General features: G+C 47.4%; 1 protein-coding gene across 2 annotated transcripts; it reads left to right on the top strand.

Annotated features, from left to right (window-relative positions):
• Positions 1 to 3,198: 3,198 nt before the first annotated feature.
• SIRT4 (sirtuin 4) lies at positions 3,199 to 14,196 on the top strand. Of its 2 annotated transcripts, none has more exons than XM_033136061.1 (5): positions 3,199 to 3,275; positions 5,476 to 5,984; positions 8,662 to 8,956; positions 11,574 to 11,768; positions 13,798 to 14,196. In XM_033136061.1, the coding sequence occupies exons 2-4, from the start codon at positions 5,476 to 5,478 to the stop codon at positions 11,724 to 11,726; spliced, it is 957 nt and encodes a 318-aa protein (XP_032991952.1). In that variant the 5' UTR covers positions 3,199 to 3,275; the 3' UTR covers positions 11,727 to 11,768; positions 13,798 to 14,196. The 2 variants fall into 2 exon arrangements, with proteins under 2 accessions (XP_032991952.1, XP_032991953.1); XM_033136062.1 differs by lacking the exon at positions 3,199 to 3,275 and adding an exon at positions 3,671 to 3,777.
• The last annotated feature ends 379 nt before the right edge of the window (positions 14,197 to 14,575 follow it).

Here is a 14,575-nt window from a genome sequence, read left to right as displayed (position 1 = left end):
CACTGGTCCATTGGGCTCAAAATAGTCTGTGCTGACTGGTCCGGTGATTTCGGGAGTCTCCTGGAGACAGGGGCAGTTTTACTATGAAACTAATGAATCTTAAGCTTCAGGACCCGGATCCGAAAGGACCCCAAGAAGGACCCATGGCTTAAATTTTTTGGGTCTACTCAGTGCTTTTTTCGGGGGGGGGGAACCCCTAAACATTTCGTGAATCTAAGTTTGGCCTCATTGAGGGGCATTATTTCAATTTGAGTAGGAAAATGAGAGTATCCCTAAACATTTATTTTATTTTTTAGAAAAAATGGCACTGGGTCTAGTAGACTCAACTGGAGTCGCACAACTCAGATGGATTAAATTTTTGTTGTATATATTTCAGCAATCCCCAAGTCTGCAAGTCAGTAGCACACACAAGGGTGCCAACTTGAATAAAACATTGCGGGGGGGGGGGCTCAGGTAAGCTCCACCCCGCATAATCAATCACAAGACACGGCATACCATTTGATGGCAATGCACATCAAATTGAGGGGGGGCGGTACCCTCAAATATTTTATGGGGGGCAAAGGAATCTTGGACCCTAGGAGTTGTTTCCTATGGTAGCACAGATGTTGCAAAGGTGGGGTGATCTGTCGTGGAAGAACCCCGTTGAAGAAGATCACACTCACCGCAGTTACCCAGACGCCATTGCTGGTTGCAAAGGGGGCCCCCATGACAGTTTAAGCTTCAGAGGCCCCCAAATGTAGGTCCGCCACAGCCTGGAAATGGCAGGGATCGAACCTAAGACCTTCTCCGTGCAAAGTAGGCAGTCTGTTATAGAACAGTGGTCCTTTTCTTAAAGATAAACCAAGACTCCAGTCCTCATGATTCTGAACTTCGGAACCCTCTCCCACAGGAGGCAGTGATGGCCACCAATCTAGATGGCTTTTAAAGAGGATTGGATAAATTCATTGAAAAGAAGGCTATTAATGCCTACTAGCTAAGATGGCCAGGCAGCAATGCTTCTGAATACCAGTTGCTGGGAACTGCAGGAGGGCAGAATGCTCTTGTGCTTGAATCCTGCTTGCCAGTTTCCCACAGGCATCTGGTTAGCTACTGTGAGAACAGGATACTGGACTAGTTGGGCCATTGGCCTGATCCAGGAGGCTCTTCCTATGTTCTTATAAATAAAGTGCTGATATAAACAGGAACCTATCAGACCACTGATCCATTGAACTTAAGTGTTGTCTGTATTGCTACAGCCCTTCCCCTAAAATAAGTTAAGATTCTAGTCCTTATGGTTATAACAAAAAAAAAACAGAGCTGAATTAAATAGGAAGCTGCCTTATACTGAGTGTGATCATTGGTCCATCTAGCTTAGCACTGTCTACACTGACTGACAGCAGCTCTCCAGGATTTTGGAGAGGGATCCTCCCTCTCCTATCCCTGAGACCTTTCTGCATGCAAAGCAGCTGTTCTGTCACTTAGCTATGGCTTCTTCCTCAGGCTTAGAGCACCCCTAAAATAAACAGAGCCAGTCCTTTAGCCCCAAAATGGAAAACTAGTGAGGTCCCAAAGAAAAATGGCAACTTAAGTTGACCAAATACGCACAACTTGCAGACTTAACATACAGAATAGGAGAACAAGAAGAACACACATTTAAAGACGATTAGAAAATGTTAATTGAATATGCGGAAAATAATTGTGTACTGTGAAAACGCTGGCAGCATTAAGATAAATCCAACAGTGTAAATAAGTTTTGATGGATGCAGTAATGGAATACTGATTGGTATAGTTTTTGTAAAATATGCAGGGATTTAAGATGTGTAAAATGAACCATGGAAAGAGAAGAAGGGAAGTCATGGATATCTTAAGGATGTAAAGTGAGTATTTGAAATTATAAAACAGAAAATTTGATAAAAATTATATATACAGTGGTACCTCGGGTTAAGAACTTAATTCATTCTGGAGGTCCGTTCTTAACCTGAAACTGTTCTTAACCTGATGTACCACTTTAGCTAATGGGGCCTCCCACTGCCGCTGCCGCATGACTTCTGTTCTCATCCTGAAGCAAAGTTCTTAACCCAAGGTACTATTTCCTGGGTTAGCGGAATCTGTAACCTGAAGCACCTGTAACCTGAAGCATCTGTAACCCGAGGTACCACTGTATATATAAAACAGAGCCGGTCCCCAAAGCTGTGCTTCTGATCCCTTGCTGATTTGTCTTCGATGCACCCAAAAATGCCCTCTGGGTTGCCTCCAGTCAGTGCACCTGGGCTCCCCAAAATGGTGTATCATGGCTCTCTCAGACACCCCACAAAAACATCGGCACCCTCCTATAGTTTTAATGAGCTGACTTTTCATTCCATCTTTATCTCCCCTCTTTCCTCCGATGAGCGTACACAGTTCTCTGCCTTCCCCCATCCCACACTGGTTGCATTTCATTCTCCCAACAACCCTGTGAGGTAGCATAGGAGCCAACTGCTAGGGGCCGAGGTCCCTTCATCAGCTGCCCCTCAATAAAATATTTGAGAGGGCCAAACCCACCGAAGTTGATGGGCATTGCCATTCAAATGGTGTGTCCGTGCAGAGTCTTGTGGTCGATTATGTGGTGTGGAGTGATTATGTGCTCCCCACCCCCACCCCCGCAATATTTTATTTAAGTTAGCACCCCTGAGAGGTAGGTTAGGCTGAGAGGCAGTGACTGGCCCACAAGGTCACCCACTGAGCTTCATGGCCGAACAGGGATTTGAACCCTGGTCTCCCTTAGTCCATCCCAGCCTAAACTACCTCCCAGGGTCGTTGTGGGAGATTATAGAAGGAGGGGGTAGAACCATGCACACCACCTCGACCTCCTCAGAGGAAAAAAGGTGGGGGCTGCGAATGCATTGAATAAACAAATTTAAACTCCCCTCCAGATGTTGTCAGCTGCCAACTCCCATCACCCCCTCGCCATGCTGGCTGGGAGGTGATGGCAGGTGAAGTCCGGAGGGCGCCAGGTCGGGGAAGGTCTTTCCAGAACCCCCCACCCCACCCAAGTTCCACAGATCCCGGCGGCTTCTCTGATCTCACAATGCAACCGGGCTTTAAAATTCGATCAAAAACCACACCCGGGCAAAGGCAGGTTTTCCCAGCCCGACCAGCCTGCAGCTGTTCACGCACCCGGTGCATTGTGGGAGTTGTAGTTTCCTCCCCCCCTGCCTGGCTCCTGCGGGAACTGCATCCCCCAGCAGGCTGTGCTTCCGTGGCCGTCCGCGTGGCTGCAAGAGAGGTCAATTGCACCCTCCGGGGTGCAGCGCGAGGTGAGGGTCGCGTGTCGCTTACCGCGAGGTGAAACCCAGGACGCGCCATTGGGAGGGAGGGAGAGAGATGGTCCAGGTCCCCTTTGCAGAGGATGCCCATTTCTCCTGCTTGCCCCTCCCCTGGCTCGTTACATGTGGGATTGAGAGTTACATAACAAGGCGGCGATCCTCTGTCTGCACTCACAGAAAGCTGCACCGACAAAAATAGATCCAAGTCCAAAATGCAGCTGGGGGATAGAGAAGGGAAATTCTGAGGTTCCTCCCCCAAGCGCCCCAGAGGCAACCTCAGATTTAATGGGGTCGTCGCCCTATAACCTTTGCGTAAGCTAACGAGGGACATGTCTTTTTAAAAATCCTAAGCCCTTTTATAGTTCTCGTTAGTGGGATGAGCACTTTTAGGGAACTTTCATTTCATTCCCTCTCTCTCTTAAGTGTTTTTAATTGGTTATCAAGTGGGTTTCGGAGACCTTTTCTTGTGCAAAGCAGTGAAGAAATGGAATAGGTAACATTATAATAAAAGAACTTTTAAACGGGGTGTCTCTCTGTCCCCTTGATTTAGCCTATCTATACAGGTGAAACTCGAAAAATTAGAATATCGTTGAAAGGTTCATTTCTTTCAGTAATTCAACTTAAAAGGTGAAACTAATATATGAGATAGACTCATGAGATAGACTCATTAACAATTTCAACCTTGGGGTTTTCATCAGCTGTGCGCCATAATCATCACAATTATAGCAAGCAAAGGCTTGACATATCTCGCTTTGCATGTCATGAGTCTATCTCATATATTAAACTCCAGTAGCTAATGAAAACAATTGCTTACATAAATGGGCTTTTCCATGATATTCTAATTTTTCGAGTTTCACCTGTAGATGGAGGGTGTAATAATCATAATAATAATAATAGAATTGTAAAGTTGAAAGGGACCCCGAGGATCATCTAGTCCAACCCCCTGCAAAGCAGGAATATAAAGCTGTCCCATATGGGGATGAAACCTGCAACCCTGGCATTATCAGCAGCATGCTCTAACCAACAGAGCTATGAATAATAATACAGTACTGTAATAATAATAATAATAATAATAATAATAATAATAATAATAATGGCCAATTTAAGAACAATTGTGGCTTAGTGGCTAGATCATCAGGCAAGGATCTGGGGAACCAGAGTTCAAATCCTCACTCAGCCATGAAGCTCACTGGTTGACCTTGGGGCAGTCACTTGCTCTCAACCTGACCTACCATACAGAGTTGTTGTGAAGATAAAATGGGGACAAGTATGTACGCAACTTTGAGATCCTCGGAGAAAAGCTGGGAGATTAATTCAATAAAACAAGCAAATGGGAGTAGCATGGGCAGCACCTCCAATTGATAACACAGTCCAATTTTGGAACTTAAACACCGTTTTAAAGCTTTGAGCACCTTCCCCATACCAGATGCCCTCCAGGTGAGATGCCCATCCAGGCTTGGAGATCACAGTGGTCCTCTTGTGCCACACAGTTAAACAAGTGCTGTGTCGTGGTTCAGGGAAACCCAGGTCCAAGCCCAATCCTCGGCCACTTAGTGAGCTTGGAGCTTGTCGTTTTTTCAGCCTAATGCCGGGGTGAGCGATCTGTGGCCCTCCGGATACGGCTCAACTCTCAGTGTGACCAGTCAGGGCCACCTTAAGCTTATCTGGCGCTGTGGTGCAAGGATTCCTCCGGTGTCCCCTACCCCCACGTTTCCCTCCGGGTGGCTGTTCCGGCAGGACGGAGGCTCCGGGTGCAGCGCTGCTAGCAGGGCTGGAGGGCAGCTCCTCTGGCAGGGAGGAGGCTCCAGCCACAGCGCAGCATGGTGGAGGTGGGTGAGGGCGGCGAGCTGATCCTGGGAGGCGCCGCGTCCAGCCTCCACCTCTTCCCTGGCGCCCTCCAGAACGTGGCGCTGTGGTTCCCTGCACCACTAGCCTCCATGGCTAAGACGGCCCTGTGGCCAGTACTTGGGGATGATAGCACTGGACATTCCCCAACTCTGAATTTAAATTCTTGGGACCACCTGAGCCTTTGAGGCAAAAAACAGGGCCAGGCCCTGCATGAGACGAAGCTCGGGAGCCCCCATCCCAAGTATCCACTGTGCCTAAAGGTCAGGCCGTCTCCGAACAAAAAGCCATGTGAACAGAGTTTGAAAACATCATCCTTCACTTGTCCTCTTCTGTCCTCACCTAGATGAGCGTTACCTCTCTCCTGAAGGTCTTGGAAGGATGGCCCATCCGTGGACTTCACTGCCGTGGCTCCCACTCCTCCGTGGCCAAGGCTGACCAGACCCTGGCCTTTGTTCCCGCCAGTCCTCCCCTGGACCCGGCGGAAGTTCAGAAGCTGCAGGAGTTTGTGAGCAGGGCCCAGAGGCTCTTTGTGTTGACCGGAGCAGGAATCTCCACCGAATCTGGGATCCCCGACTATCGCTCTGAAGGCGTGGGCCTCTACTCCCGGACAGATCGGCGTCCCGTCCAGCACGCCGAATTTCTGCGGAGTGCCCGGGCCCGCCAGAAGTACTGGGCCAGGAATTTTGTCGGCTGGCCCCAGTTTTCAGCCCACCAGCCAAACATCGCCCACTTGGCCCTGAGGAACTGGGAGGCACTGGGGAAACTCCACTGGCTGGTGACCCAGAACGTAGACGCCCTGCACGCCAAGGCCGGCAGCCAGCGTTTGACAGAGCTGCACGGCTGCATCCACAGGTTGGGGAGAGTGGCAGTGTGGGGGGGGGGAGGCTGGCTGATGGAAAAAGAGGAGTGCAACTTTGCAACTGGGATGAGCACGTCCCGGAGATGCAAGCGGGGGAGTGGGGGTTGTTGGCACCACAAATCCCCTTGCTGAAAAATAAAAGGGGCGAGTTGTTTGGTCTGCACTGCTGTGATCATAAAGAGATATAACCACCACAAGTGCCTTTAAAATGCACTTTTTAATATTTGATGTTTTATCGTGTTTTTAATACAGTGGTACCTTGGTTCTCAAATGCCTTGGTACTCAAACAACTTGGAACCCAAACACTGCAAACCCGGAAGTGCCGGTAAGTGTTCTGGTTTGCGAACCTTTTTTCGGAAGCTGAACATGCTCTGTTTTGAGTGCCACACTTCCGTTTTGAGTATTATGTTGAGGTCTGTCTGTTTTTTTGCTATTTATTTAGCATTTTTGTTTTTTGTGGCTCTTTTTTGTTTTGCTTTTGTGACTGTGGAACCCAGTCCAGCTACGGATTGATTGATTGATTGATTGATTGAGTGTGTGACTGCAGTGCATTGTTTACTGCTTTCATCTTATGGATCCATGGTCTTGTTAGATAGTAAAATTCATGTTAAATGGCTGTTTGAGGGATTGTTTTCAAAAATCTGGAACGGATTAATCCGTTTTGCATTACTTTGAGAACCAAGGTACCATTGTATTCTGTTGGGAACTGCCCAGAGTGGCTGGGGAGGCCCGGCCAGATGGGTGGGCTATAAGTAATAAATTATTATTATTATTATTATTATTATTATTATTAAATTATTATTGTGGAAAGAAGATAAAGTCCCTACCAGAGAAGAATGGCAGGTGAAGTTAATGGACTGTGCTGAAATGGCTAAAATGACTGGAAGAGTTAGATATCAGGAAGAGCAAATTTTTAATAAGGAATTTGGAAATTTTATAACTTATCTTAAAGACCATTGTAAACAGTTCAAGTTTTTAGTGGGATTAGAATATCACTTGTAGTTTCAGGTTGATTCCTGGCATAATGGAAGAGGGTTTGGATTATCATAAAAGATATGGGAGGAAATGATTAATAATAGGACCCACAAAGGGGAGGGTGGAAGTCCAGGAGGTTCCTTGGAATCTTGTTGTTATGATTTATGTTTGATATATCTCTATACAATTTTAAGTTGAGAAACCAAATAAATAAATTTAAAAATAAAATAAAATGCACACTGTGGTTGTTATTGTTGCTGTTTTACCATTTGATCTTGAATAAAAACAAAACAACAACAACAACAACAACAACAACAACAACAACAACAACAACAACTATTTATATGCTGCCCATCTGACTGGGTGCTTGGAGTCGCAGGACCACAATTGATTAATTTTTTGTTGCATATATTTCAACAATCCCAAAGTTTGAGAGTCATTAGCACAGACGTTGCAAAAGTGGGGTGATCTATGATGGAACAACCTCACTGAAGACGATAACAACGGTTACCCAGACCTCAGACCTCATTGCTGGTTGCGAAGGGGCCCCCATGACAGTTCGAGGTTTGGGGCCCCCCAGAATGTAGGTCCACCACAGCCTGGAGATGGCTGGGATTGAACCTGGGACCTTCTGCATGCAGAATAGGCAGTCTGCTATGGAACTGCGGTCCTTTTCTTATAGATACAGCAAGACTCCAGTTCTCATGGTTCTGAACTATGGAACTCTCTCCCTCAGGAGGCAGTGATGGTCACCAGCCTAAATGGCTTTAAAAGAGGATTACAAAAAATTAATGGAGGGGAGGGCTGTCGATGGCTGCTAGCCATGAATGCTAGGCTCTGCTACACCCCAGTGGGAGGCAGCAACACTTCTGAATACCCCTTGCTGGAAGGAGAGAGGGCTCTTCTGCTCGAATCCTGCTTGCCAGTTTCCCACAGGCATCTGGTTGGCCACTGTGAGAACAGGATGCTGGCCTAGTTGGGCCATTGGCCTGATCCAGCAGGCTCTTCTTACGTTCTTATAAATAAAGTGCTGATTTAAATAGGAACCTATCCCATGCTGAATCAGAACACTGATCCATTGAATGAAAGTGTTGTCTGTACTGCTACAGCCCTTCCCCTAAAATAAATTAAGATTCTAGTCTATGGGTAGGCAAACTAAGGCCCACACAGACCAGCCAGATCAGACCCAATTGCATTCTGGATCTGGCCCTCGGATGGTCCGGGAATCACCACTTGGATCATCAGCACACGTGTTCTTTCCCTCTCCTTCCCTCTCCCTCACACGGCGGCCAGTAGCACCAGCACTCGAGCAGCCGCCATTTTAAGCAGTCCCTCTCTGGAGCCCTTTCACATGCTGCTCATCGTCCCTCTGGCGCCACCGCCAGCCCCTGCCGCTCGCAAGGCACAGGTAAGCAGCCACCAGGGCTTGTGGTGCTCTTGCGTCATTTTATTTCCCCCCCCAAAAAAAAATATAGTCCGCCCCCCCCACAAGGCCTGAGGGACAGTGGACTAACCCCCTGTTGAAAATGTTTGCTGACCCCTGTTCTACTCCTTATGGCTATAACAAAAAACTCAGGGCTGAATTAAATGGGATAATAGGCATGCAGTTGGCCACTGTGATAACAGGATGCTGGACTACGTAGGCCCCATTTGGCCTGATCCAGCAGGCCCTCATGTTTTTATGTTGCCTCACAGGGTCTTGTGCCTCAGTTGCGGTGACCGGACGCCCCGCACCGACCTCCAGGAGCGCTTTGAGGCCTTGAACCCCACCTGGAGAGCCGAGGCGCATGGGGTGGCCCCGGACGGCGACGTCTTCCTGTCCGAAGAAGAGGTGCGCACTTTCCTCGTCCCCCCGTGTGGCAAGTGCGGCGGGAACCTCAAACCAGACGTGACGTTCTTTGGAGATTCTGTGAGCAAAGAGAAAGTGGACTTTGTGTACCAGCGCCTGGGCGAGGCAGATTCGGTCCTGGTGGCAGGGTCCTCTTTGCAGGTGGGTGCCCACAGCCAGCGAGGAGCTGGACCTGGGAGCAGAGGAGAGGCAGTCTCTTTCTTCCCCCCACCCCACAAAGGCAGATTCAGATTTAGCTGCATTGAGCATACAGTTCTCTGAATCAGAACCACGGTGTTTATATACCATGTTCCCAAAATTGTCTCAGCTATCTGCTCAAAAACCTTGTAAGGTTTATTTTCTTATCGCTTTCATATCCCGCCTTTTTCCTCCAAGGAGCACAAGGTGGCATTTTCGTGGTTCTCCCCCTCCTCATTTCAGTCCCCACAACAACCCTGTGAGGTAAATTAGGCTGAGAGAGGCAGGGACTGGCTCAAGGTCACCCAGTAAGCTTTGTGGTGGAATGGGGAATTTGAATCCTGGTCTCCTAGCCCAACCCCCTAACACCACACTGGCTCTCTGGCTGCAGAGTATTCTTATAGGCAAGTGAGATCTGCCGGGAAATCTTGCAGTGTTAACGTGCCAGCTCGTTTTCGGGCTCAATTCAAGGTGCTCACATTAGTGTTTGAAGCCCTGCATGAGCCAGGCCCCCAATATCTGAAAGGCCACCTCATTCCCCACAGACCCTCTCGGGTGCTGAGATGGGCAGAGGGGACCCTCTTGGTAGTTCCTCCACCTTCAGAGGCTCAGGATGGCAGCAGGCCAGGAGAGGGCCTTCTCTGTGGTGGCCCCTAAGCTGTGAAACACATACCTCTTCACCCTGTCGTTGGGCATTTGAGTGTATATTTTTAGGACCCACCTTATTTCTGTCATTGTTTTAAACTGTTTTAAACAGTTGTGATTTAATTGCTGCGAGCTTAGGGTGAAGGACAGGTTTGTTTGTTTGTTTGTTTGTTTGTTTGTTTGTTTAAACAACAACAGCCACACATTCAGGAGCTTTTGCCAGCCAGTTAAACAGCCCCTTCTGCTGTAGAGGACTGGGTAGGTCAATTCATTATTTAATCTCTCCCTGCCCCCACCCTGGTTTTCTCCCCCACCTCCCTCTTCTCTAACTCTGAGGTCCCTAACGTAGCAGCTATGGGTACCACACCGCCTCCACACAGACAGACACAGACACACACACACACACACACACACACACAGGGAGAGAGACTGTGTCCCTCTCCCAATTTTAAAAAATTAGATTTTATAACTTTTTGTTGTTTGATGGGGGGGGGGGTTGCCTGATTTCAGGAATGCTGTTGCCCACCTCATTTTTTATTTATTTTTTTGTCTGTGTTTTATCTGGCATTTCCTATGCTTTTTTCTATCCATTTCCTATGCTTTTTTCTATGCATTTCCTATGCTTTTTTTTTGGACAGGGAGCAATATTCTCCATTATCAGTTTCTCTTCTGTGAAACGGGTATTTTTTGCACTGCCCAGGACAGTGGCTTACATTTCCAAATGTGTGCCTGGCTCCAGAAAGTTTGAGGACTGTTCTGATTGGTAGCCAGTATTTCACGGGTGCTGTGCATGCCCATTCCCCACTGGGCCAATTTGTTTAAAGAGTTTTCTGTTCAAGGTCGCGGCTGTTGATCTCCAACTACTGCAAACTTTGCTGACAACAGCAAAACTATGCATTGCCCAATCTTGGAAATGTAAATTTAAAAAAATCAATTAAAAGAATCAATCACCCACAGTTACGGAAGAAAACCAGGGAAACAGCCTTGTATATAATGCAAGCACATAATAGAGATAAAAATTACAATAATTATCCATGCCTTTGCACATGCAATTCTGGAATGACAAAGTAGCAGATGATAACTCTCCATAGAACGTATTTATGTTAATTTAATTGTCTGCCACAATGTATTATTTCATAGAATCATAGAAACGTAAAGTCGCTGGGACCCAACTCACTGCAATGCACCTGTTCTTTCCCCTCCCTCCATTATTATTATTATTATTAATAATAATAATAATAATAATAATAATACCCCAGCCATCTGGCTGGGTTGCCCCAGCCACTCTGGGCAGCTTCCGATACATATAAAAACATAATAAAACATTGAAGATTAATAAAAGCAGTCTGATCCAATACAAAATAGTCACAATAACTTTAAAATAAACAACTTATGTCGAATAAAGCAACATTCAACAATCCATTAGAATCTAAAAGTAAAATTAAATATCAGCAAATACAGTGGAACCTCAGTTTTCGAACGTAATCAGTTCCGGAAGCCCGTTTCACTTCTGAAACATTTGAAAACCGAGGATCAAAGGGCTACTGGCAAATCCAATTGAAAAAAATGAGAAACGCACCTCGGAAGCCGTTCAGCTTCTGAGTCATGTTTGAAAACGGAAGTAGTCACTTCTGGGTTTTCCATGTTCGGCTTCTGAAACGTTTGGCACCCGAGACATTCAACAACCAAGAATTGACTGTAATAAACAGTTTACGTTTATCAATTACAATAAAGAATTACTAAACTACAATCAATAAAAGTAACGACAAGTCACAATGCATAAAATACCGCAAAACATACAAACCCCTGTAAGAGGATTAAATTGAGAAACAAGGAAACACAACTTCAGTTGAGTTCAGTTTTGGCCCTCTGAGCTGCTATGTTTTTGCAGCTCTCTCACTTCTGCCTGACCATCTCTTGCCATCTGTCTCAACAGGTATACTCGGCGTACAAGTTTGCACTCGCGGCCCGCGATGGCAAGCTACCAATTGCCGTTGTCAACATTGGCCCGACTAGGGCAGATTCCTTTGTGACTCTGAAACTGAATTCTCGTTGCGGGGAGCTGCTGCCTCAGATTGTCCTAAAGTGACCCAAATCGACACCCTGGGGGAGCAACCCCTCTCTGGGGTAGGTAAGTATCCCCACACTGTTGCAGCCCAGCAGAGTTAGGCCCTCAGTTGGTCATGTCTGGTGATGGAACCCACAGGGCATGAGGCCGTGAGAGGAATCAAAATTTAGAATCATAGAATAGTAGAGCTAGAAGGGACCCCCGGGGGTCATCTAGTCCAACCCCCTACAATGCAGGAAGCACAGCTAAAGAATCCATGACAGGTAGCCATCCAATCTCAACAATGGAGAGACCACCATCTTCTAAGGTTGTTGTTGTTGTTGTTGTTTTATATGCCACCCATCTGAGTGGGTTGCCCCAGCCACTCTGGGTGGCTTGCAAGAAATCATCAAACACAGTAAAACATAAAACATTTAAAACTTCCCTGTATAGGGCTGCCTTCAGATGTCTTCTAAAAGTTATATAGTTGTTTATCTCCTTGACACCTGATGGGAGGGCGTTCCACAAGGTGGGCACGACTACAAAGAATGCCCTCTGCCTGTTTCCCTGTAACTTCTCTTCTCGCAATGAGGGAACCGCCAGAAGGCCCTTGGAGCTGGACCTCAGTGTCTGTGCTGGACGATGGGGGTGGAGATGCTCCTTCAGGTATATAGGGCTGAAGCTCTTTAGGGCTTTAAAGGTCAACATGAGCACTTTGAATTGTGCTCAGAATCATAGAATCATAGAATCATAGAGTTGGAAGAGACCACAAGGGCCATCCAGTCCAACCCCCTGCCAAGCAGGAAACACCATCAAAGCATTCCTGACAGATGGCTGTCAAGCCTCTGCTTAAATACCTCCAAAGAAGGAAACGTCCTGGGAGCCAATGTAGGTCTTTTACGACCAGCGTTATGTGGTCCCGGCGGCTGCTCCCAATCACCAATCTGGCCACCGCATTCTGAATTAGTTGGAAACGACAACTTTGAAGTCACCTTCCAAGGTAGCTCCACATAGAGTGCATTACAGTAGTCCAAGTGGGAGGTGTTTAGTCATAATCTCCTTTCTTGTCATTTGAGTTCATCGGTTCGGGTCCTCCCCTCAGAACAGCAGGAAGCAAGCTTGCTCCACCTTCCATGTGACAGTCCTTCAAGATTTGAAGGCAGCTATCCTATCACCCCTCAAAGCTGAAGGACCATGGAGAGCTCCAAGTGAGCCACTTGCTCCAGCAAAACTTGAGCTGGGACTGAGCCTGTACATGAGGGATGGAGAACCTGTAGCCCTCCAGGTGTGGTACTCCAGTTCCCATCAGCCCCAGCCAGCATGCCCAATGCTCAGGGATGATGGGAATCCAGCAACATCTGGAGGACCACAGCTTAGCACCCGTTGCTGTGCGGGTTGAACGGATTGAGGAAATGTGCATCAGTGAGGCAGAACTATGGAACGCACCACCGCAGGATGCAATGACCATCACCAATTTGGATGTCTTTAAAAAAAAACCCGGATTGGATGAGTTCATGGAGGAGAAGGCCAACAATGAATACTAGGCTATGTTCTGCCTAGGCAGTGGGAGATGAATACGAGCTGCAGGGAAACACAGGACGGGAGAGGGCAATTGTGCTTGGGTCCTGCTGGAAAGTTTCCCATAAAAGGCATCTGGTTGGCCACTGTGGGAACAAGATGCTGGACCACTGGCCTGATCCAGCACTCTCTTCTTAAATTCACGTTAACTAATTTTGATTGGGTTTTTTTTTTCCTGGCCCTGCTAGTCATAGGAAGGGACAAGGAACCAAACCATCTTTGGAGTCGTTCTGCCCTCTTTTGAGACTTCAGCAGGCACTGGCCACATCCTTTCAAGCCTATCTTGAAGGTAGAAGCTAGCTTTTAAAAGAAATGCTCAGAAAAGAACCTGCATTGCCACATTCTGTGCTTCTGGATACAGGGCTTCCCTAATCATTATTTTTACATCTCTCACCTTCCTCCCAAAGGAGCCCAAGGTGGCAAACACATGTCTGGTGGTCGTGGGGACATGGGACACACCACAGCTTAGCCGGAAGACAAGTAACCACATATCAGGTCTCAGTCATTCACTGCCTGCTTCTTCTGATGCCTACAGGTTCCTCGCTGACCCAAGGCCCATTCAGAAAGTTGATTCTCTGGCAAAGCTGCCAAGAGGCGCATCTTGCAAGAAGAGGACGTTTCCAAGGACTCCAGCCCGCTCACCTTCTTCCTAGCGCAGCTTCGGAAAACTACTTCCCTGTCTCTTTATAAAACCTCTCGGGTTCAACTATGATCGGGTTCTGCTTCTTGGTGCAAACTGACAAAATGGAAGCTAGCACGTCACCGTATTTTCCCTATTCTGCACCCATGAATGGTTCCGCTCTGCCCAATGAAACGAAAGCAGGGGAATCCCAGGAGACCTTGCTTCTCCCCAGCCAACCAGCCCTTTGGTTGAGAGGGGAGGGCCGTAGCTCAGTGGTAGAGCAACTGCTCCGCATGCAGAAGGTCCCGGGTTCGATCCTGGGCATAATAATAATAATAATAATAATAATAATAATAATATTTATAGCCTGCCCATCTGGCTTGGTTTCCCCAGCCACTCTGGGCGGCTCCCAACAGAATTTTAAAAACACGATGAAACTCAGAGCTGGACCTCGGTGTCAGGGCTGAATGGTTGGGGTGGAGACACTCCCTCAGTTATACTGGGCTGAGGCCGTTTAGGGCTTTAAAGGTCAGCACAAACACTTTGAATTGTGCTCAGAAACGTACTGGGAGCCAATGTAGGTCCTTCAGGACCAGTGTTATATGGTCTTGGCAGCCACTCCCAGTCACCAGTCTAGCTGCCGCATTCTGGATTAATTGTAGTTTCTGGGTCACCTTCAAAGGTAGCCCCA

Source organism: Lacerta agilis, chromosome 17 (genome assembly GCF_009819535.1).
Source record: "Lacerta agilis isolate rLacAgi1 chromosome 17, rLacAgi1.pri, whole genome shotgun sequence".
NCBI lineage: Eukaryota > Metazoa > Chordata > Lepidosauria > Squamata > Lacertidae > Lacerta > Lacerta agilis.
Note: the sequence above shows the minus strand (reverse complement) of the source record. Positions and strands in the feature narration are given on the sequence as shown.

Bases quoted from the DNA above. Each gene is read 5' to 3' on its own strand.
- SIRT4 (XM_033136061.1), top strand. From the start codon at position 5,476: ATGAGCGTTACCTCTCTCCTGAAGGTCTTGGAAGGATGGCCCATCCGT. The intron at 5,985-8,661 runs GTTGGGGAGAGT...GTTGCCTCACAG, and splicing joins CTGCACGGCTGCATCCACAG to GGTCTTGTGCCTCAGTTGCG. The intron at 8,957-11,573 runs GTGGGTGCCCAC...CTGTCTCAACAG, and splicing joins TGGCAGGGTCCTCTTTGCAG to GTATACTCGGCGTACAAGTT.